This window comes from Drosophila hydei, unplaced genomic scaffold, assembly GCF_003285905.1.
Source record: "Drosophila hydei strain 15085-1641.00,03,60 unplaced genomic scaffold, DhydRS2 tig00008119-arrow-pilon, whole genome shotgun sequence".
Classification (NCBI taxonomy): Eukaryota; Metazoa; Arthropoda; class Insecta; order Diptera; family Drosophilidae; genus Drosophila; species Drosophila hydei.
The window spans coordinates 8,035,644-8,058,579 of record NW_022045830.1 but is presented as its reverse complement, the minus strand read 5'-3'; the positions used below and the strand labels follow the sequence as shown (position 1 = coordinate 8,058,579).

Genomic DNA, 22,936 nt, shown 5'->3' with positions numbered 1-22,936 from the left:
TGCCTTGTGTGCGGGTCGTTTGGCTAATCCATGTTTAAAACAGTTCCCAGCAGCTGATGTTGCTGCTGTGTCTTTTGATATTAACTGTTGCTATACAGTTTTTGTGTTTACTAAATGCATAATTATTGAACTGAATTATTAAGCTTAAAGATCCAACTGATTTAGTAGTCAAAAATCATATTGGTATTTGGCAAAGCTCGGTGATATGTGAAACCACATGCTACCCACTTTTAGCCATGAAGAAAATGATGAAATAACAAGTGCAAAGTAAAGAAAACTCACACATTCTTACACACACACAAACACACAGAGTAAGAGCTACTTAACGCCCACTTCATAATCATAATTAAAAAATTTTGAAGCCCACAGACTTAAGGACGAACAGCGCTGTTAGCCGTTTAACAGTACGCGAGTCTGTTAACATAACAGCATGGCGCATGCGCCAGTGTTGGCTAACTGCAATCTTTCGCTGGGATATTTACTCACACGCATCACACACGCTCTCTCTTGCCCTCTCTCTCTCTCTCTCTTTCTCTCTCGCTCTTTCTCTAGTCATAGCTGGGCAGCTCATTACTCAATGACCAAAATTCTCTGGCTCTCATCATCAACACACAGACAATGCTGCCATCTTGTTCGCACACTCAAATTGCTGTGCATACTTTTGCAGTTAAGCTAAAGCAATAAACGACATTGTTGCTGTTGTTGGTGTTGCTGCTTTTGCAGTTGTACATACACTTACAAACACACATGTACACATACACTGTTACACAGGAGCTGGGGAAGAGACTGTCGTAGCTCTGTGCACAATAGCAACTAGTGGCCGTAATGAGACTTTGCTGCTGTTGCGCTTCGCATTTGATTGCGCTCCGTTGTGCTGCACACACGTAACGCAATTATAACGGCATCAGGAACGCTCACATACAAACACACACATACACACACACACACACACAACGCGCATTCATGCAAAAGTGAAGTGAAAAAAGTGCTACGTTTACTATAAATAGACGCAGTTTACCTTTTTACACATCGTAAATGATGATTTAACATGATTAACAAGTCGTTGTAAGTACTCCAGCATAGATATTCATCATTCAGTTTTCAGTATAGATATCAACTGGGCAGCGAGGAAGCAAGCGCTAACGAAATTCTGCAGAAAATATGCAATCAACGTAACCGAGCGCTGTTGCTGGCAGCACCGGAAGGACGTGAAGTAAATGTCAAAGCCCACCTGCTGGATGCTGTCATGTACGCCCACAGATGGGCGAGGCAGCAACGGGATAAACCTTGTCATTTAAATGTCAAGGGGAAACGGGCGGGGTATAAATACAGCAAACATCGCCATCGACAGTAGAATGCAGCTGTATGCATGTCTTTTGCCTGCCTGCCTGACTGCCTGGATGCCTGCCTTGAATGCGTGTGTATGCGTGTGTATTTGTGTGGGTGGGTGTGTATTAAAATCATCGCAGCATTCTGTATCCAGAATAGAAATATTCCCTGACCATATCATAGAACGTAAAGTGATGCAAATTGAATTTCCTTCGCGATTTATTATTCGATTTGAATTCCAATATAACACGGAAAGCCACTGCTAGAGTCACGCAATTCGCAGCTAATGCAGCAACTTACAGTTTGTGTGTGTGTATAAATTTGCAGCTTGTAACTCTTGCTCTGTGGCAGCTGCAGCGTCTTGCTGCTGTCTAGACAAACTGGCGCGTGTTGAATACCCTCTACAAAGGGCTAAAAAAGTAGTCGATTATCCTTGGCAGGAAACTTTCAAACTTTCGAACAATGAAAACTCTGTGTAAACAGTAATTTTGCTGTTTGAGCAGCTTATTTATAAATTGATGAAGTTTGAAAAGCGCAAGTTTTATTAATATACAAATATATATATATATATATAAATATTTTTCAGATAAGATTAAACTTTGCTTCAATCAACTTAACTCTATATAGAACACAATGTGCTGTTCAATTATAATATAAATATATATACATAGTTGAGTTTATTAGCACACTTGCTACTACGAGGTATGTGAGTGTCGGTCAACTTTCATATTTCGTAGCTGCTTCTCATGTTACAGTTGTTTCTATACCGACACGCGTCTAACAAGGCGTATGAGTAATACAATTGACTGTACGTGAGTGTGAATAACTGTGCATGACTGTTTATATTGGCTGTGTATGTGTGTGTGTGGGCGTGTGTTTGCAATGGCAGACAGTGAAATCACAGCGCTAGATTGCAGCGCAGGTGTGCGACGATTAAAAGGGCGAACGTTTAGCACTACGCACTTTTCACACGACCACATGGCGTATGAGTAATAAGGGAAATGTGAAGGAAATGCGAAGGAAATGTTCTGAGTGCAGTCTTGAATCAGGAACTCAACACAAAGTATTGGGAAATATTGTTGCATGAGCGTGCCGTTCCTTGGGGGTCAGACACGAAATGCGGTCACAACGGCAATTAACCCAAAGTTCAAAGTTCACACGCTTCGCACGCTCGCCGTATGTGCCCTGTCCTGTGCTATGTGTGTGTGCACGTTCTACAAAGCGCAGCAAAGCAGTTGCCCCATTTCCAAAGCTCGCGCACATAAATAAATCAAGCCCAAATTGAGCAATAACCCTTCATTGGCTGCCGCCGCCCACGGAGAATTTTACAGCCAAGAGATTGAACGCTTTTTTTTGTTTCCCTTTTTTTTATTTATTCGCAGACGTCAGAAGGGCAGCCACAGCATGCCGTACGAGTCGATGCACCATCATCAGTCGGCGGCCGCTGCCGTGGCCGCCGGCGTAGCGCCAAATAGCATGCTGGACGCGCTGAGCATGCAGCTGCGCGATGCGGAAATGCGCCGCACCGAGATCGAGCGGGCGCATCAGGTGAGTTGCCGCAGCTCACGGTCTATTTAGCTAGTCAACTACAATTTTGAGTGGTTCCTGTGACAGGAAACTCTGGCACAAATACGCAACTTAAGCGGCTGCGCTCGACCCGACACCGAGGCCGTGGAGAATCTACAGTCGCGTGCTCGTGAGCTGGAAAAGAAGGTACGTGGAGGTACGTGTTGCTCGCAGTGCTTAGGCTACAATTTGTACGCATTCCAGGTGGCGCTGGAGAACGTGCACTGCGAGGAGCTGCAAATCGAGCTAACTGCCGCGCTCAAGGCCAAGTCAGGGCGGCCAAGCGGCCAGCATATGGCCAACTGTCCCCCAACATCGGCCGCAGCAGGGCAACATGGCCAATATCCATGTTCGAGTATACCAACTTCTGCAAGCAGTTCCACCGTCACATGGGCGCCGACAATCAGCCACCAGGACCAAGGCTCCGAGATTGATATAATAATGGCCAAGATTGAGCAGGTAAATAACTGATTATTATAAAGCTTAATATGATGTAACATGTATAAAGCGATGCCCGTTAAAGTTGATCTGCTTCGAATTGGCTTTGACCTGAATTGTCTGTCGACTGGTACTCATAGCCGGACGAGAAACAGGTCTCGAAACTGCCGAAGCTTCCTATGCTGCACGTGTCCGAGTCCTGGGTATCGCCCACCTCGATCTGGGTGCCGGAGTCTGTCTGCAGCGGCAGAGCCTGCTTAAAGTAATCCACTTTCTCGCCATTGGAGCTCGTGTGTATCTGCAGCTTGCGTCGCAGCTCGTCGTTGTCTTTGGCCAGCTGTTGGATGATGCGTTGATTCTCAGTGCTGTGGTTCTCCTCCATGCTGATGCTGCACATCATGATTAGGGTCATCTCCTCGATTCGGTTTTCCAGATTGTCGACCACCTTCTGCAGCTGAGATACGTATCTGCGGCGCAGATTGAACCTCTCGTTGAGTGCGCTCTGCTGGCAATGATCTCTGAACTTCTGCATGATTTGCTTGACGCCCTCCTTGTAGTCCTCCACAGTCTGCTTCAGCTCGGCGTTCTCGAGCAGCTGTTGTATGCGCTCCTCGTCATTGCAGTATTTCACCAAGTTCTTCAGCAATTGATCGTCCTGCACGCCGCAGCACTCGACGAATTTCTTCTCCACACTCTGGCAATCAGCTATTAGACACGATGTCTTCTGCAGCAAATCATTGAAGTCGCAAGACACCTTCTGTGCCTTGATGATCAGCGTAGTCATCGCATCCGAAAAGTGGCTCATGTTTTACATCGAATTTGAGGTTTTGCCTTAAGCAGACTGAGCTTTCAGCCAGCTTCCGAAGGGACAATGAAAAGGGCACACACAGCTGCTGCCAGGCCTACAATAAATTGGCATCTCGCACCTGGCCTACTAGGATTATGCTCGAGTGTGGAGTGGGAGTAGTTTTGACTGCGTATTAAATGAAAGAAAAGATTTTAACTGAAATTTGCAGTTTTGAAAAAGTCGATATTAAATTTTGGTATGAAAATCTTTTATGATTTAAGCTTGGATTATATTTTTATTTTAAGTACAAATGTGCTTCATAGTTGTATGAGTTAGCTCTTAAAACAAAATCTGAAATAAAGCACATTCTAATCTAATATATATATATATATATATATATATATTCTGTTATTTGCACTTTTTCGTAAAGTCTGCCTAGGTTTGAAAAAATTCTAACATTTGCTAAATAAAACAAAGCATAAATATAAATATATTCCTTAAGCTTGGGTAACATCCCAAACGGTATAAAAAATATTACAGTTTAATATAAAGCACAAGAAGTAGCTGAAATAAGTAAAAATGCTCAAGTCGAGAGTGCCTGACTAGGAGATACCTTCACCGCGACTTAAAAACTATTAAGCCTTCAGCTTAAGTGCTGCTTTAGTTATGGCTTAAAAACCAAGTCAAAATCTAGAATAAGAAAATCTGAGAACATTGCAAGCCTGGCAACTATATATTAATCTCCACATTTGCTTACTTCTTGATCCCGTTCGATTCTAGGACAATCGCGTTTTGGCCGAGCTGGAACAGCCGCGCACCTCGGCCAGCGCCAGCATGTCAGCCTTGCAGAGCTTGCCGCCCAGCTCCATGATGAATACGGGAAACAGCGAATTTAGAACCATATCAAAGAGTGGTAGGTGCCACGTAATTCAGTTTTCCAAGCCAGTTTTTTATATGGTTTGCATGCGATTTGTTTGACGTGTTCTTTCAGAACTTGAAGAAGAACTGAATCGATATAAACGCGCCGTATTGGGCGGCGCATCGGGTGGCGGCGTTTCCGCTCTATCGTCCGGCTACTCGAGCCTGCCACAATCGCTGGCGTCCACGCTGGGCAATGGAGCAAGCACCAGTCTGAGCGGCACCAGCGTTGGCTCGCAGAGTGCTGCCGCTGCTGCCGCGGCGGCGGCTTCGGGCGTCGGTACTGGTGGTGGTGGCTTATCATCCATATCGGCCTTGATGCCCAACTCAATCAGCGGCATATCCTCGAGTCTGAGCAGCCATGCCCTGCAATCAATGAACGCGGCTGCCTACGGCGGTGGCCAGAGCTCCGTTGAGAAGCTGCTGAGTGGAACTAGTGGAATAACTGGCATTCCACCATTGCCGGTAAATATTCACACGATGAAGGCTATGCCAACGGCATTAAGTCAGGTAAACCAACTATTTTCAATCGCAATGAACTACAAGCAACAAAAACCAAAGAGAAACCCAACAAAACAAAACTTTATAAAATGCAATTAAATTAGCTTTTTTTGAACCAAAACAAAATCCGCTTTGAAGCCTTTGTTTGGCACTTGGCGACATGGCTTTGGCGCTCCTTTTGGTGATCATCTGCTTAAAGTAGCCTTCGTGTTTGTTCATTTAATCGTTGATCATAGCCGCTGAACCAAGTGGCTCGCCGTTCAATAAAAATCACATTTTGTGCTTTGTTGTAGTTTCATTATTGAAAATAATTACATGCTCACATGCTCACATATCCACATACATGCCCACATACATACATACATACACACACACAGCCTCACATACTGACGTAGCTACTCAGATGCAACTTTTGGTATTTCAATGTATTTCTTAACTCATCCAAATAGTTTTTTCTATTAAAGTAATTAATAATATTTAAAAAAATGTATTTAAAATTTTACTAAGGTTGTTTTAATTATTTTTAAAGAATTTTTTAACTATTTCTCTTATGTTGTTCAATATTTAAATTGCATGCAAAACAGTCTTAACAGATTGCCTAATCCTTTAGTATATATATCTCTGAATAGTATATAGAATATTTATTTATTAATTGATTATTTGCCCGATGTTTTGGAAAGAGAAAAATATAATAACTTGGACAAAATACCCTTGCAGCTATACATAACAAATGCTTTAGTATAAGATACTTTCACAAACAATGCGCCTTTTCTTATGGCCAACAATACTTGATGCAGGCTTAGTAATCAAAACTTATTATTATATAGTTGTTAAAAAATATTTTTGAGATGCCGAAACGTAGTCAGCCTGAAATATTTTGTATCTGGCTCCAGAATCAGGCTCTCAATTAAGGTCCTGTAGAAATTGGTCTGAAAACAACAATGATATATTCGCAAAAATTTTAAAATTCATTTGGATAGTTTTAGTAATACGCTGAAGTATCATAATGGCTGGCAACTGAAGTGCACACGAATTTGTTCATATTTAAGTGAGAATACCTCTAAAATCTTTAGGTCTTCAAATGTTAGAATCTTTGGCTAATAAACTTGGTTACGAGTACAGTAAAATTTGTGAGATTTTAGACAGAAAAAAAAGTTTTAAGAGCAGAAGCAGCCTTTATAAAGTACATATATATTTTATATATATATTATATATTATATATTATATATTATATATTATATATTATATATTATATATTATATATATATATTTATATGTATATATTATTCTTAAACCAGAAAAAAACTCTAACTAGTTTCACAGAAACGTGCATAGAGAGCTGTGGCGCAATAAGAATATGAAAAAGTTATATGAATTTAAGTAAAGCATTGTTAGCTCTTTTGCCAGTGTATATATATATTTTTCCTGCCTTATCCTCGTTATAAACTTGCATGATTAGTGCTGATGCCATCTCACTAGAATTTCAACCCCGTCGCATCTCGCATTCTTCTCCACGCACAGCACATTTTGTATACAAACTCAATGCCACATGCATATACATACCAAGAGTTACGACTTGTATAAACTTATATATACCTATATATCAATATCAATATCAATATCAAATCTATAGCGAATCAACATAGTACATTTCGACGCTTTCCGTTTCGATGTTTGACTATTAAACTAATCCATTGTTCGGGCAACATTGTTCATATCAATTGCTTGGAAACGGCTTCAGTTCACATATGTTAGCAACTAACTGTATATTCATAAACTATGTATCAACTCTCGTCTGCGTCGTTAATCACAAGACTTTCAAATACTTTCTCATAGCTAATATATAATGCTGTTTCTAGCTGGCTTCCTGTTATATATTGACCAATAAACGTGTACTCTGTGATCTCTTTTCCCGTTTTATGTGCTCTCTCTTGTCTCCTCTCTCTCTCTCTTTCTCTCTCTCTTTCTTCTCTTTTTCTCTTTATGTAAAATAACTCGTATTTCGATTCGTTCTCTTCCCAATGTGCTGAAACTTGCGAAACTTACGCAATCCATGTGTTTCAATGTCTCTCTGTGTGTGTGTCTGTCTGTGTGTCTATGCAATAATTGTCTGTATGTGTACCCTTGTAACACCCGCCTGTACTAATACACTAACCGAAAACAACAACAACAACAACAACCACCACAACAAAAACAACAATGTAAATTGAAAAACCAAAAACAACAACCAAAATTCGCACACAAAATTGAAATTGACTATGAAATTGAATATGAAATTGAAATTGAAATTGAAATTGAAACGAGAAGCGCGGAACAATACAACTGTACAATTTACAGAGCACAACCATGCCCCTCCTGTCACTCAACTCGCATAATCTGCCGCCTGGCGGCTCGACCAGCTACTCGGCCCTGGGCCTGAGCGGCGGCAGCGGCGTAGTCGGCAGCTCGCTGACCCATCCCACCATGAGCAACATCAACATGCTCGACACGAGCGCCCTCCTGGGCCTGGGACCAGCTGGCGGCGGCATTACGGGCGCCACCTCTCTTTACGGGCTGAGCGCTGGTGCTGCCGGCGCCTTGGGCAGCACGTACGGTCCGCCGTTTATGGACGCTGCATCGAGCGCCTCGTATCCGTTCACATCGGCTGCACTGCGCCAGGCCACCAAGATGAAAATGCTGGACGAGATTGATATTCCGATGACGCGCTATGGCAATCGCAGCTCACCATGCTCGCCCATACCCGTGGGCCACAGCAGCTGGGGCCTGGACGAGTTCACCGATGGCCTGGGCGCGTCCCTCATGCACAATCGCAGCGGCCTGGCGCTGGGCGCCCTTGAACTGGACAGTGAGTATAGCGATGGCTGCTCTTTTTTTGGTGAATGGCGTAACCGATGCTCCGTTTGCTTTCAGCTCGAAACCATGGGCTGAACGGCGCCAGCGAGCCGCAGGTTGACATGTTGGACATACCTGGCAAGGGACGCTGTTGCGTCTTCATTGCGCGCTTTCCCTATGATCCGCCAGAGTGAGTGAGCCGAACACATGGTAGGTCTTTAGGTGCTTGACTTTCCACTCCTCTTGCAGGGAAGCCGAGGGCGAGCTCTCCCTCTGCGCTGGCGACTATCTGCTGGTGTGGACCAGCGGCGAGCCGCAGGGTGGCTATCTGGATGCTGAGCTCCTGGATGGACGACGCGGCTTAGTGCCCGCTTCGTTTGTGCAGCGACTTGTGGGTGAGTAGCGATTGGTCAACTCAATCTCATCAATAGCTCCTTCAATGCGTATTATTCGACTTGGTTAGGCGATGATTTGCTGGAGTTCCATCAGGCGGTGTTGTCCACTTTGCGCGATGCCGAGGATGGCTCCATGCAGTGCGACACAACGTCGCTGCCTTCCTTGCCGCCGCACAACCCATTGCTCACACACACGCACGAGGAACTGGCACGTTTGAGTGAGACGCACACCGATCTGGAGCACGACCAGGATGACATTAGCGATAATGGTAACTATACACGCTCCCGTTGCTCCCCGTGCCCCATTATTTAATCACTTTGGTTTGGTCTGGTCTGGGTTGGGTTCTGTGGCCTCTCGAATGCGTCGTCTGCGTTGGCAAATGTGAGCATAACGACCTTTGTATACCCTAACTGTAGAGACGCACTGGACTAGGCTAGCAGCAATAAAAGTGCCAAATTATAAAGACTGAAATACTAACAAATTCATTTCGCTTCTCATCCTGCCTGCTCTGCAACACTAGTTCCAGCTCCGAAGCACTTGACGCTGGAACGGCAGCTTAACAAGAGCGTGCTCATTGGCTGGTCGCCGCCGGAGCCGGTGGGCTACAATCTGATTGACAGTTATCACGTCTATGTAGATGGTGTGCTCAAGGTCACGGTGAAGGCCAACGAACGCACACGCGCTCTGATTGAGGGCGTCGACTCGACGCGGGTAAGTCTCGAGTGATGCAATGGAGCAAGGCTTCTTCTTGATTCTCTTCTCACATATCTTGTGGATTATTCGCTTGTCTGTTTAGCCGCATCGCATTAGCGTGCGGAGCGTTACGCAAACCCGTCAGACGTCCAGGGACGCCGCCTGCACAATGATCATTGGGCGAGACACTTCGCACTTGGGCCCCTCGGCGGTGCGCGCCTCGCACATAACGTGTTCCTCGGCGGTTATCTCATGGCTGCCAGCCAACTCCAACCACCAGCACGTGGTGTGTGTGAACAATGTGGAGGTGCGCACCGTCAAGCCGGGCATGTATAGGCATACAATAACCGGGCTAGCGCCGAGCACCCAATATCGGGTGACTGTGCGGGCCAAGCACTTGCGTGCCGTTGGCCAGCATACGCCGCAAGCACCGGGCAGACCCGGCCAGGAGGAAGCACCCGGCGCCTATGCCGATTTTCGCACACTGACCAAAGGTTTGCCTGATCCCCCACAAGACATCCAATTGGAGGCTGGTCCTCAGGATGGCACCATTCTGGTGACATGGCAGCCGGTTAACCGACCCACGTCTACGGGGCCCGTAACCGGCTATGCTGTGTACGCCGATGGTAAGAAGGTGACCGACATTAACTCACCCACGGGCGATCATGCACTCATCGACATCGGTAAGCTGGGCGTCTTCAATCCCCGGGCCGTTACCATACGCACCAAATCTCGCGATTCACAGTCGGCGGACAGTGCACCCATCTTAATACCAAGTGAGTGCGCCCATGACTATCAATTTGAATTGGACTCTTAAGATCTGTTCATCTACAGACAACGTGCGCAACGCTGTCGCTCGCCGGGGACCAAATCAAATGGGCATGGGTCCGCAGCTGCCGCAGCAGGGCCTCCACGGCATGCCCATGCAGCAGCATCAGGTGGGCATGACCGGGCAGTCGCACATGATGGTCGGCCAGCAGGACCACACGCAATACGATCCCAATCAGATGCAGCAGCAGCAACAGCCGGGCCAGCTGCCCAACCAGCAGCCGGGCCAGGCCCAGCCGGGTCATCAGGTTAGTGTGTGCGCCGCACCCAACTGTCAGTCACTTAGCCAGATCCGTGTTGCAGATCGCCTAACTCTGACACTCACTGTACATAACTCGTTTGATTTGTTCGTCTAACTTTCGTTATTATTTCCACTGACTTTTCCAAAATTTCCTTTAAAAAGATTGTACATAAAGTTCTACCAAATGTAGATCGTACTCCATCCGAATTTGAATGCCAATCCAAATGTCCCCGTTATGATTTGTATATATGATACTCAAATGGAAAATCCAAAAGAAAAAACCCCCACATATACATACTATATATACTTAACCAACCTGTGTTCAGTTTGTTTTTGGTTGAAACGAACATCGACTTGATTCCGAGTTCATAATGGATATTTAAAAAAAAAGAAAAAAATGAAAAAAGAAAAGTAAAAACAAGGAAAAGTATTCAGCTACCTATATACTTTCTATATCTTTCTATATCTATTATGAATTGCCTTTACTACTCTACTTACTGCTCTCAACCTATTTTCTATGAATTCTTTTGCAATATAACCACATTATATACATACACTCTATGAAATATTAGACAATCGCACAAAATTCACACACAAAATTTTGTAAAAAAAATGAACTGTGTTGCCGAGATCCATGAGAAAGTATAATAACTATATATATATATTATAAGAACCAAAGCAACTTGAATTGAGACCCACTAAATAACCTTAAAATCCAAAAAAAAAAAAGAATTTGTATGTATGTAAATTGTTTATTATTAATTTAGTTGATCTTTCGGTTCTGTGTGACAAACGTATGCCGATTTCTTAATGCTAGTGTTTGATTTGGATTTTGATTTTGGATTTGGTTTTTGGTTTGGTTTTTGTGTTCGTTTTCGTTTTAGTACAGTTCACAAATAGCATGTTCCAAAAACTTTGCTGCCAAATGCAAAAACTTAATTGAGTTACTCAGTTTGAACAATAGAAACTTTTCTTACTTCAATAAGTATTTTGAGCGGACTTTGATTAAGGAAATCTAAAATATTAAAAAAAAAAAAAAAACAAAAAACGCAATGCAACGAACAATTTTAAACCAAAACAAGTTATACATATTCATTTTCATTATATGAAACGATACCGTTAACCCGTTACCATACCGAATCGAATCGAATCGATAACAGCCCGACGGAAGCTCCGGCTTGTTAGGTGGCCTGCTCGGTGGCCTCTTCTCGAAACCCACACAGAATCAAGTGAACCAGAATGTAAGTTATACCCACAACATCTCTCACATACACATTCGTATTAAACACACACATACACACACACACACTAACATATAAGTTGAATTGTAATACTTTTGCCTAGAGTAAAAACTCATCTTAAGAGTTCGCTGCATTTTTAGTAATACGTATCTCAAGTTCAATAGCTTAAACTAACTATGAATATATTATAATTAACTAAAAACCAGTAGAACTATGCTTAACTTAAGCTTTAACGAAATGCTAAGAACCAAAATACTGAGTTATAAATATTATTTGAAACTTTTCGATTCTTAGTTCATAAAACTTTTCATTTAGCAAACTTTTTATTTTTGTTAATTTTTTCAAAAAATATTTGCCTATTTTTGAGGGCAAACTTTTGTCTTTAGGGAAGCTTGAAAAGTCGTGAATGAAGTGTTGAGCTTTTGCATGGTTAGCCAGGATACACGCTACGATATCTTAGCGATCGTAACTATATGCTAAACAATAACCTTTTCAATCTCAAGCGATATTCAATTATGTATATAAAATCGATTGCAAATGCTTATCCACTGCCCGTTGACTGGGATAGTCTCAGCGCCCGCTAACTATATACGAAATGCATCAACGATAAATAAACCTCTTGTTATATATATATAAAATAAGTTGCTATATGTACATGTGTATATATATATATGAATATGTATATATATGTGTGTGTAAGTATACATATAAATTAGTGTTCAGTAGGTTTGCAGTTCATATTAGCGACATGTGTATACCAACCACAACACAGACAACAGTTACAGGTAGCGAACCTAACATCTACTTGGCTACCATTTCAACTCAAACTCGTGCTTTCTTATCTCCAAAACAAACAACACTTAACAAACTAGCTTCGTAATTGCCTTTGACCTATCAGCCATAGTTTTATGATTTCCCAGCTGTTTGTACTTAGACTCCTGCTTAATGCGCCTTTCTTAATGTACAGATCTATACACATACACAGATATACAACAGATCCACACACATATACTACTTAGTCTATATACATATGTAACTATATAACCTCTTTAGTTGTGTCGAGCCTTAACGCTATGCGCAGACGCCCGCACATTGCTAAAGAACTTACCTCTCTCTAGACAATGTGAATGAAAAACAGAGTACAATCTAAGAACAAACTTTGCGAAAATCTAAAAAGAACCAAAAAAAATGCTAACAAAATTTCAAATTCATTTAAATTAATTCAAATTCATGCGCGTGCTATCCACGATCGATAAATTATCGATATGCAGGGCTACCAGCCGACTGCACCACAGCGCGGCATGGTGCCAGGACGACCCCAGGGACCACAGCAGCAGCAGCAGCAACAGACGCAACAACAGCAGCTGCAGCAGCAGCAGCAGCAGCAGCAGTACGGAGCACAGGGAGCACGCTTTCGTGGACCCGTGCCGGGACAGATGCAAGGTCAAATGCACGGCATGCAGGGTCAAATGGCTGGGCAACTGCCTGGGCAAATGCAGGGTCACATGCAGGGTCAAATGGCGGGTCAAATGCAAGGCCAAATGGCGGGCCAACTGCCAGGCCAATTGCCTGGTCAAGTGCAAGGTCCACGCGGTGCACTCAACCAACAGCAGCAACAACAGCAGCAGCAGCAACAGCAACAGCAACAGCAGCAGGCGCAGCAGGGTCAAATGTTACCCGGGCAGCAGCAATCGGGCCAACAGCAGCAGCAACAATTGTCCGCGGCCCAGAAGAAGCCGCGCTATTTTATGGCAATGTTCGACTACGATCCATCCACAATGAGTCCTAATCCAGATGGGTGCGACGAAGAGCTGCCCTTCCAAGAGGGCGATACTATCAAGGTAAGCTCTTTGCAATTTTGCCGTAACACAGAACCACCAAAACACTTTGCAGCCGCGACGCACTTGCTGAGCCATTAAGAGGCGGCGGAACGTCAGCGTAACACGAAATGGTAAAGCAACCAGCAAACAGCATCAGCAATTCCTAATCAACAATCAGCATCAGCTAATCTGGAAAGCAGCGCTTGCTCTGAATTGGATGCCGAATTGGAACGTTGCCAACAATTGGCTGCGCTTGCCGCTAATTGAATGAATGAATTTTGTGCATGTTTTTCCTTCGACAATAATTATGCTCAGTCTGCCCCATTTGCCTAACATACAGTTGAGATTGTTACCGATAAGTTTAAGCATATCCATATCCATATCCAAGATACTACCAACTTATGTAATCCCCAATACAGTAACTATTACCCAAACACTAAGTAGACGTTGTTCTCTTCTCTCTCTCTCTCTCTCTCTCTAATAGTTCCATAACTAAACGTTAAGTTAGCTATATGCACATATACATACACTACCAAATAGCATTATAACTATATATATATATATAGCTCTGGTTAGTTCACTCTCTTCTTCTTACTAACAGTCATTGCTTTTCTTTTACGGTCTGTGGCGCAGGTGTTTGGTGATAAGGACGCCGACGGCTTCTATTGGGGCGAGCTGCGCGGCCGTCGCGGCTATGTGCCGCACAACATGGTCAGCGAGATGGAGGACACCACTACCCAAATAACCGGCGGCCAGACAACGACGCCCGGCACCGGCCAGGTGATACCCGGCCAGAACGCGCCGCAGCAGAGCATGCGCAACGTGAGCCGCGATCGCTGGGGCGACATCTATGCGAATATGCCCGTGAAACGAATGGTCGCCCTCTACGACTACGATCCCCAGGAGCTAAGTCCGAATGTGGACGCCGAGGTGAGTGCGCGGCAGAGGCAAGGGCATCTTCCAATTCAATATTCTCACCACTCTCGTTTAGCAAGTGGAGCTGTGTTTCAAGACGGGTGAGGTCATACTCGTTTACGGTGATATGGATGAAGATGGTTTCTACATGGGCGAACTGGACGGTGTTCGGGGCTTGGTGCCATCCAATTTTCTGGCCGATGCGCCCGATCAGTACAACAATCAAATGGGACCTGGCGGCGCCGCTGGGCGCGGCAGTCTCGCTCAACGTGGCAGAGGCCAGGGGCCCGGGGCCAGGGGACCGCCCCCGCCGCCCCGCGACAACATGATGCCCGGCGTGGCTGGGCAGCGTGGCGCACAAGGCAAAAGTAAGTGGGCTTTGTGCAGATCGATTCGATCAATCAATTTAATTGCATTCTTTTGTGTTTGTTTTTCAATTATTTTCCTTATGATTTCAATACAATTTTTACTAAATATGATACTAAAAAAACTTATTCGACAAGCAATTACAGGCTTTCTACTTATGATTTTCACTTTGCGTTTCGATTCAAAAAAAAAAAAAAGAAAAAATGAAATGAAAAAAGAAGGAATATCTCAAAGCAAAAAAAAAATACATTATACACTTTATAAGATAATAAAATATGCAGGTTTTTCAGACTACACTAAAACAAGCAGGATGATATACATATATATAGTATATAGCAACTGTTCTGAAACCAACCACAAGATTCTGTTGCTTTTTTAATTTCATACGTAATATCAATCTGGAATCAGCGAAATATATATTAAACACGATATTATCATACTCAAAAAAAAAAAACAAGTTTCGTGACGACACCTGAAAAATCTTTCACTCTTCTCTCTTTCTGTCTAACTCTTTCGCAAAAAAATATATATATTAAAATTCTAAATATTTATAACAAACAGTTACAGATGAATCAATGAACTCAATACAATTTCTGTTTTGAACGCCGCTAATTTTTTTCTAATATATATATAAATATATACACATGTATATTTCTTTTGAATCCGCAGATCTTTTTATATAATGTTCCAACATTTCTTTACAACTAATTCAATTGTTTTTACCTTATCTTAACTTTTGCGTTTGACTTTGTAAAATATTTCATAATTTCAGCACCAGTCAGAAATGTTTTCGTTTTCGTTTTCGTTTTCTTTTTCTTTTTCTTTGGTTCGAAATCGAATTATATAATCCTTATCAAATACAATATATAGATACATAGTTGTTGTTCTTGTTGTTGTATACACGATCTTTAAATTATCTCTCGCTCTCGCTTTCTGTTTTCATTTTGGTTTCTCAGTTTGATTTGACAATTAAAGATGTTTTTCAAGTCTTTAAGATTTCTTCTCTTTATGCACATAAAACTCTTTCCTTTCCCTTCATTTGTTGTTGTTCTTTTCTTATGCTGTCTATACACTAACTTTCTTAAATCCAAATAAAATTGTCTCTACTTTTGTCTCTTGTCTTGCGTGACTTTCTCTAGCCTTGCAAACTTCTAGATGGTCTCTTGCATGTCAATTAAATCGAGTATATATATCATTTATATATTTATTTTATACATATATATAATTTATGTCTTCTTTTTTATTTAGTTAACCATTTATTTGCATAAAACAGAGACTAGTTTCTTGCACCTGATTGCCGAATGAACTGTAATTCCTTAGTTGTTCACCGATAAGATATAGAGTTTATGATCAGATAACGTCGAATGCGATCCGCGCTGCTGTACATAATCACGAATCTAGCTTTTAGGATCAAATCAACCGTAATACATACGCGTATGTATGTATGTTTCCAGTCACTCAATGTATGTTTCCAGCCAGTCGCTACTTCAGAAAGGAACAAAAAAACTCTTGAAATCGAATGTACTCACCTTTCTTTCCGATTTCTATGCCCCATATGTGCTTTTTACAACAAATATATATCTATAAATATATACTTTTTTCTTACTTTTCTTCTTCTTACTTAATTATATCTATATCTACTTTTGTGCTGGTTTTGAATGTTTGCTCTCGTTTGTTTGCCAATTAGCCAATTTCGATATTTTGGATAAACATTCTACTTCCTTTTTTTTAAATTTTCTTTTCGGTTTCCTTAGAGATATAACAACAAAAACAACAACACCGCAGGGGCTTAAAGCACATATAACATATATACATATATATATATATATATATATATATATATATATATATATATATATATATATATATATATATATATATATGAAGTGAATTTCAATTGAATGAAGAGCATTCTCCTTGTAATCTATGTACATTTCTTCAGTGTAAAATATATAAACAAAAACTCTTTAAAGTCTTAACCCTATAACTATAATCATATACTAATATATATGTATTTACAATATTATGCGAGCCATCATCTAACTGGCCGTAACTATTCAATGTGTAATTAATTTAATCATCAAATACCTAAGATACGCTGCCCAGCGCAGCTTTTATAGGGATTTGATTTTCGTAAGACCAGACGCCATGCGCAAAAGGTAATATACTATTTAATGCCACTTACATACACGATGTTCATCAAATTAAGTAACTACTACAGCGTATCTACATATTTGTACAATAACTCTTAACTAACTTGATCAACAGTTTTGACTCTTGCCAATTGTTCCTAGCGATCCATTACGTTTTGGCGCCTTTTACTCCGTTTTGTATTGTGTTTTCGAGAAATCGTTTTGCAAGCAACCAAAATTTCTATTTCGATTTCGATTACAATTTCAATTTCAATTACAATTTGCAATGCCCCCCGTAAAAATGTTTAAAATTAATTTCATTTCGTTCTCAAATTGGTTTGAATTTTATTATTTGGATTTTCTGATTGTATTTTTGGATTTTCGTTTTCCAACTGCGGTGAATTATGTAAGACAAACCACTTGAAACTGATTCTCGGACCCACGCGTAACGCTAACGATCACGATTCGATATATTCTATATAAGTAAGAGTAAACCCTACCAGGCAGCAGCTGTAACTCAAACTTTGAGACTACATTCAATTAGTTTTCATTTGATTTGTTTTCGATTCGATTTTCGTTTATTTTGATTTGAGTTTTTCGTTTCTTCGGTTTCATTTACTACTACAACTTCTTTCAAATAATTTTTTGTAATGGTCTGCTGTGGTAAATGTGAAGTCTTTATGTTATATTCGTTGCTATAGATGCTCGCCCTGCTTCCCCTACACTGTTAGACAACACGGGCCACCCTGCCCCCGATCACCAAACGCAGGTAAATACTCTTTTCTCTTTTGTTTTCTTTTTTCGTTTCATATAAATACTTGAAGAAAAAATTTAAAAAAAAAACCAAGCAAAATAAAAGCAAAAATAAACAAATACTCCTTTTTGAAAATAAATGCTTTAAAAACAATTACTCAAAGAAAAAGTTAAGAAAGCGCCAAAAAAATATTTATATAAATAACAACACCTCATACGCAACAAAAACTATAATTATTAATACAAGTACTACAACTACTACTACTATTACTGCTACTACTACTACTACTACTACTACTACTATTACTGCTACTACTACTGCTACTACTACTACTACTACTACTACTACTATTACTGCTACTACTACTACTACTACTACTACTACTATTACTACTACTACTACTTCTACTTCTACTACTATTACTACTACTATTTCTACAGCTGCTATCTCTGTCGCTCATTTGAATTCGGCTCTCTTTCTTGAAAACAATCAATTGTGTTATACAAACTCATCCATTCAGTTAACAGACACGCACAATACGATCTAGTGAACACACACGATCAGTTCGAACACCTATATACTCATCTGCCATAGCTTAAACTTAGAGTACAGTTCAATACCTACACGGTTTCATAAGCTTATTTTTGTAAATTCTTTTTATCATATCTATATATATATTGATCGTCCATTCGCTCGCTCGCTCGTTCGCTCTATCTATCTTAATTCTGTCTAAATCTGTCTATATAAATATATCTGTCAATATATATATAAACTCATTCACTATCTATATATATACTGATCTATGTTTGTGCGTATATCCAATGCTCTGATAATCCATACAAAACGCTTACAGTACAGTACATGAACAATAATTTGCTTACCATATAGAAGCGCGATATATATATGTATCATACATATGTATGTATATTTGAGAAACAATGTACATATATGTATATGTATAGCTAGCAACATGTTTATAGAATCTCGTGTAGTACAGTGTATAGATCCAACAGAACAACAAAGCCAACAGAAATCAACATCAACAGCATTATAAATACACCTGTAAAGCAATCAGTCAGCCAATCAGTCAATCAATCAAGTTCCTTACCTACATTCTGTACGATTGTTCGGCAACTACATATGCTTAGCACATATTATAGCGTAATATGTATATATCTATATACAATATATACTGAATGTGTGTGTGTAACGGATCTTCAGATCTGATCTTATCAAACAGACATCATAACAATTCCAACAGCACCATCAATCAATCAATCACATTTACATACTTCTGTTATTCAATTCAAATCTTACTTCTTTCGTTTATTTGCATATTTTGTTTATGTACAAGTTTAATTGCTAATATTTCGGAAAACGTTTCTATAACAATACAACTTTTGTCAGCTGAAGCATTATGTAGGCGTCTCACAGATATAGTTTATAAGCCTAAGTTTCCTATCATTTCCTATGTTCGCTTCAACAGATATCGAGTGTGTATATACGAACAATTGCTGAAAGTACTCGGAACACCCAAACTCAAGACATTAAATACCAGATACGATATATACATATATTGCTGATAGGCTGTATTCACCCGTATACTCAAAACTTAAAACTCAAAACTAAAACTCTCGTACTCGTACTTAACTATATCTAAAAATATATCTTCTTTATATTTTGAGTTCCTTTTGATTTTCTCTCTGCGTATACGCTACTAATTACATATATATTAATTGCTACTATTACTATATGAAATATTGGATGTGATGTGTATAAAATTTCTATGTGATTCACTGTATGTGTAAACTATTCGATTTTGATTTCGAATCATATCATTTGGTTTGACATTCAATATGATTTCAATATGAACTCTTCGTTTCGTTCTCTTGTATGCCTTTTGCTTTACCCTCCATTGCCACATCGATGATTTTAGTTTTCGATTCACTAAAATGTCACAAATTTGATTTCTGCTTATCTTTTGGTTTAGCTTAAGGCTCTTTTTCTTTATCGGGAAAAAGGAAAAACAAATTAAAAAAGAAAAATCTCGAGTACCAAAAAAAAAAAAACGAATCGAAGCCTGCGAAAGATTGAAACGAATTTCAATCAAAAAGTTTATAGTAAATGGGATTTTAAATGCATTTTAAACACATACCCATACACACGCGTGCACACACACCTAGCCACACACACATACAGAATGGTTAATATTTTAATCTTAAGTTAGTGTAAATAACTAGAAATCGCCAATGTGAACATTTTTGCATAGAGTTTGTAGGTTTTATTTTTCATAATTTTCTATTTTTTCCCCTAGCTTCGATTACTCAAATAATGTTATATATATCTATATATATATATGTATATATATATATATATATATATATATATGTATTTAAAATATATTTTGATTTTTTTTGCTGCCCTTATGCCAGGCATCATTATGTCTTGTTTTAATTGAGAAACGTTGCTAGTTCTACATAAATTTTCAAATTTCAATCAAATGATTTTGAGCACAACAAATGTTGACAAACTTGTACTGTCATTCGTTTTGATTGAATGGAGAAAATCAAATGGAAAGTAATCAATCCTACGATTTGTAGATATCTCATCTATATATATATATATATATATTTATATATATATATATACTATGTATTGAATGCATTTCTGGGCAAAGTTTATATTTTGAGCTCAGTTCGTAGCGATTACCGTTGTTCCGAGATTGACGACGCGATCTCAACACAATTTTGATGAGGTTTTTGCCACATATATACTGACATATATCTATACCATATACTAGCATCTTTATACGATACGTTGCGTAGTAGTTGAACGTAGCTGCAATTATGTTACTTACTAACCAACCTCAACCAAATCCTCTCTCTCGGCGGCAACTACTACTAACTAAATATTTAGATTCATATCGAAAAAATGTTATTTTAATTTTTTTTTTATTATTAAATGAATACGCTAAACTCATGACAAATTTTGATAAAGATCGTACGAATATAATGCGAATACCCATAATACCCATAAATACGATTATTTAAATGATTAGTTGCCATTTACTTGAAGATCTATTTAACGAGACTGGAATCACTCGACTAATTCAATATGTTTTGGTGTATATTCGAAATCCGCCAACTTGCAGATGATCGGTCGCGTTGGTAATGTCGGCATGCAGCAGCAGCAACTCCAGCAGCAGCAGCAACAGCAGCAACAACAACCTTATGGTCAGCAACAGACGCAAATGGGACAACAGCAGCAGCAGCAACAACAGCAACAAATGGGCATGGGACAAAGTGGAATGATGGGAATGGGCCAACAGCCGATGGCCATGATGGGCGGACAGACGCAGCAACAGCAGCAAATGGGACAACAGATGGGCGGCATGGGCGGCATGGGTCAAATGGGACAAATGGGACAGATGGGAATGGGTCAGCAGCAGCAACAGGTGCCGGTGACGACGCAGGCGCCAACGGGCGGACTCTTCTCGGGGGCAACTAGCCTGCTCTCTGGTGCTACTTCGGCTGCCACCGGTGGTCTATTTGGGTCGAAGCAACCGCCCAAAACGGATCCAATGCAACCACCTGGCGGTGTGCAGCCAACGCAGCAACAAGCAAACGCCTTCGGTGCCCAGCAGATGCCGCCGGGCATGCAGCAGCCCGGCATGCAGCAACAGCCCGGGATGCAGCAACAGCCCGGCATGCAGCAACAACCTGGCATGCAGCAACAGCAGCCCGGCATGCAACAACAACAAATGCCACCGCAAGCCCAGCCGCCGCCACAGGGACCGGGCGCCGGTCTGCTGGGTGGCCTCAAGGGCATCGCAGCAGCGGCGCCCGGCGGCGACGTCCTCTCGAAAGGCAAAGATCTGTTTGGCAAGTTCGGGTTCGGCTTTGGCAAATAACCCTGGTCATTCCATAGGGTCCTGTTATATTATTCGTAGATTAGATCTATTATTATGATTATGCTATTGATTACCATTACTAAGCTAATATATACATATATAAATATATACATGTATACACGTACATATATACATATGTATACACAATTATACAAAGATAAAGTTAAAGCCGGATGCAAAATCAAAGAATCCCCCAGTCCGCTGTGGGCCTGTGTAAATGATGTTGTAATGTTGATTTGATGAATGCAACTAATAGAGCTAATGATAATATTTTTTATTAATACAATTGATAGAAATATTAATAATACTGAACACAGGCGGAGACAACAACATCAAGCAGAAGAAAGTACATAAATTGTTGTAAAATTGATTTAATAAAATAATTAACAAATTTTCAATTTAAGTAAATTGATAGCAAAGATAAATAAATTGAATATACAAAAAAATGACAAAAAATAGACAAATGAATGAAGAGCTCCATTGCAACTTCTCACACACACATACACACACACACACATATATATATATATACATCTAATAAGGCAAATGATAGAGGCGGAGTGGAAAATACATATATTATATACATACATACATTATATTTACAAATTATTTGTTAACGCACATTGTTAAATTTGCTACTGTTGCTGACCAGTTTATAAATAAATACAAGTAAAAAACAAAAATAAAAAAACTAAAAGTGAAATCCAAAAAACATACACATATTATATATATATTTAAAATATATTAAAACTAAAGAAACCAAAACAAAACAAAACAAACAAAAATGAATAAATCATTTAAATGAAATTTATAAATCAAAGCCTAAGAATAGGAATGGAAAGTTGAGCAATATAAAAGGCGATGGACACACCAAAAACTATGCAAAAAAAAAACAAAACAAAAGAGAAAACATAACAAAATAATTATATATTAAAAAAGAAGGTAAATGGTAAACAAAATATGATCTAAACATATATATACGCATATACTACATATACATACATACACATGCATACACATATGCAAACTTATATATACATACATATATATATATATAAAAACCTTAACTAAACCTTCAAGTCTGGCCTAAACTTTCATTGGAGCAAAAGAAGAAATAGCCAAAGCTAATGTCGAAATCGAAATCGAACTCTGAAACCCAGCCACAAATACCGTCTCTCCGTTGCCCAAGTCCTGCAGCTTTAAAGCAAATATCAACTAAAATAAGATATGTGGCATACAAATATATAAATATATTTAATACAAATTTCT

The 22,936-nt window shown here is 40.0% G+C and overlaps 2 protein-coding genes across 2 annotated transcripts; one reads left to right on the top strand and one right to left on the bottom strand.

The window, feature by feature from the left end:
• The first annotated feature begins 988 nt into the window (after positions 1-988).
• LOC111595225 (RIMS-binding protein 2) lies at positions 989-22,284 on the top strand. Its single transcript, XM_023308849.2, has 19 exons — positions 989-1,065; positions 2,712-2,877; positions 2,944-3,042; positions 3,100-3,354; positions 4,901-5,033; positions 5,112-5,548; positions 7,877-8,384; positions 8,450-8,561; positions 8,621-8,766; positions 8,835-9,035; positions 9,288-9,478; positions 9,564-10,236; positions 10,295-10,536; positions 11,690-11,770; positions 13,042-13,611; positions 14,224-14,520; positions 14,582-14,873; positions 17,705-17,772; positions 20,909-22,284. The coding sequence occupies exons 1-19, from the start codon at positions 1,049-1,051 to the stop codon at positions 21,665-21,667; spliced, it is 5,247 nt and encodes a 1,748-aa protein (XP_023164617.2). The 5' UTR covers positions 989-1,048; the 3' UTR covers positions 21,668-22,284.
• LOC111595227 (FGFR1 oncogene partner 2 homolog) lies at positions 3,347-4,212 on the bottom strand. The gene has a single exon (XM_023308858.2). It carries the CDS (start codon positions 4,136-4,138, stop codon positions 3,413-3,415), a length of 726 nt encoding a protein of 241 aa, XP_023164626.2. The 5' UTR covers positions 4,139-4,212; the 3' UTR covers positions 3,347-3,412.
• Positions 22,285-22,936: the final 652 nt, after the last annotated feature.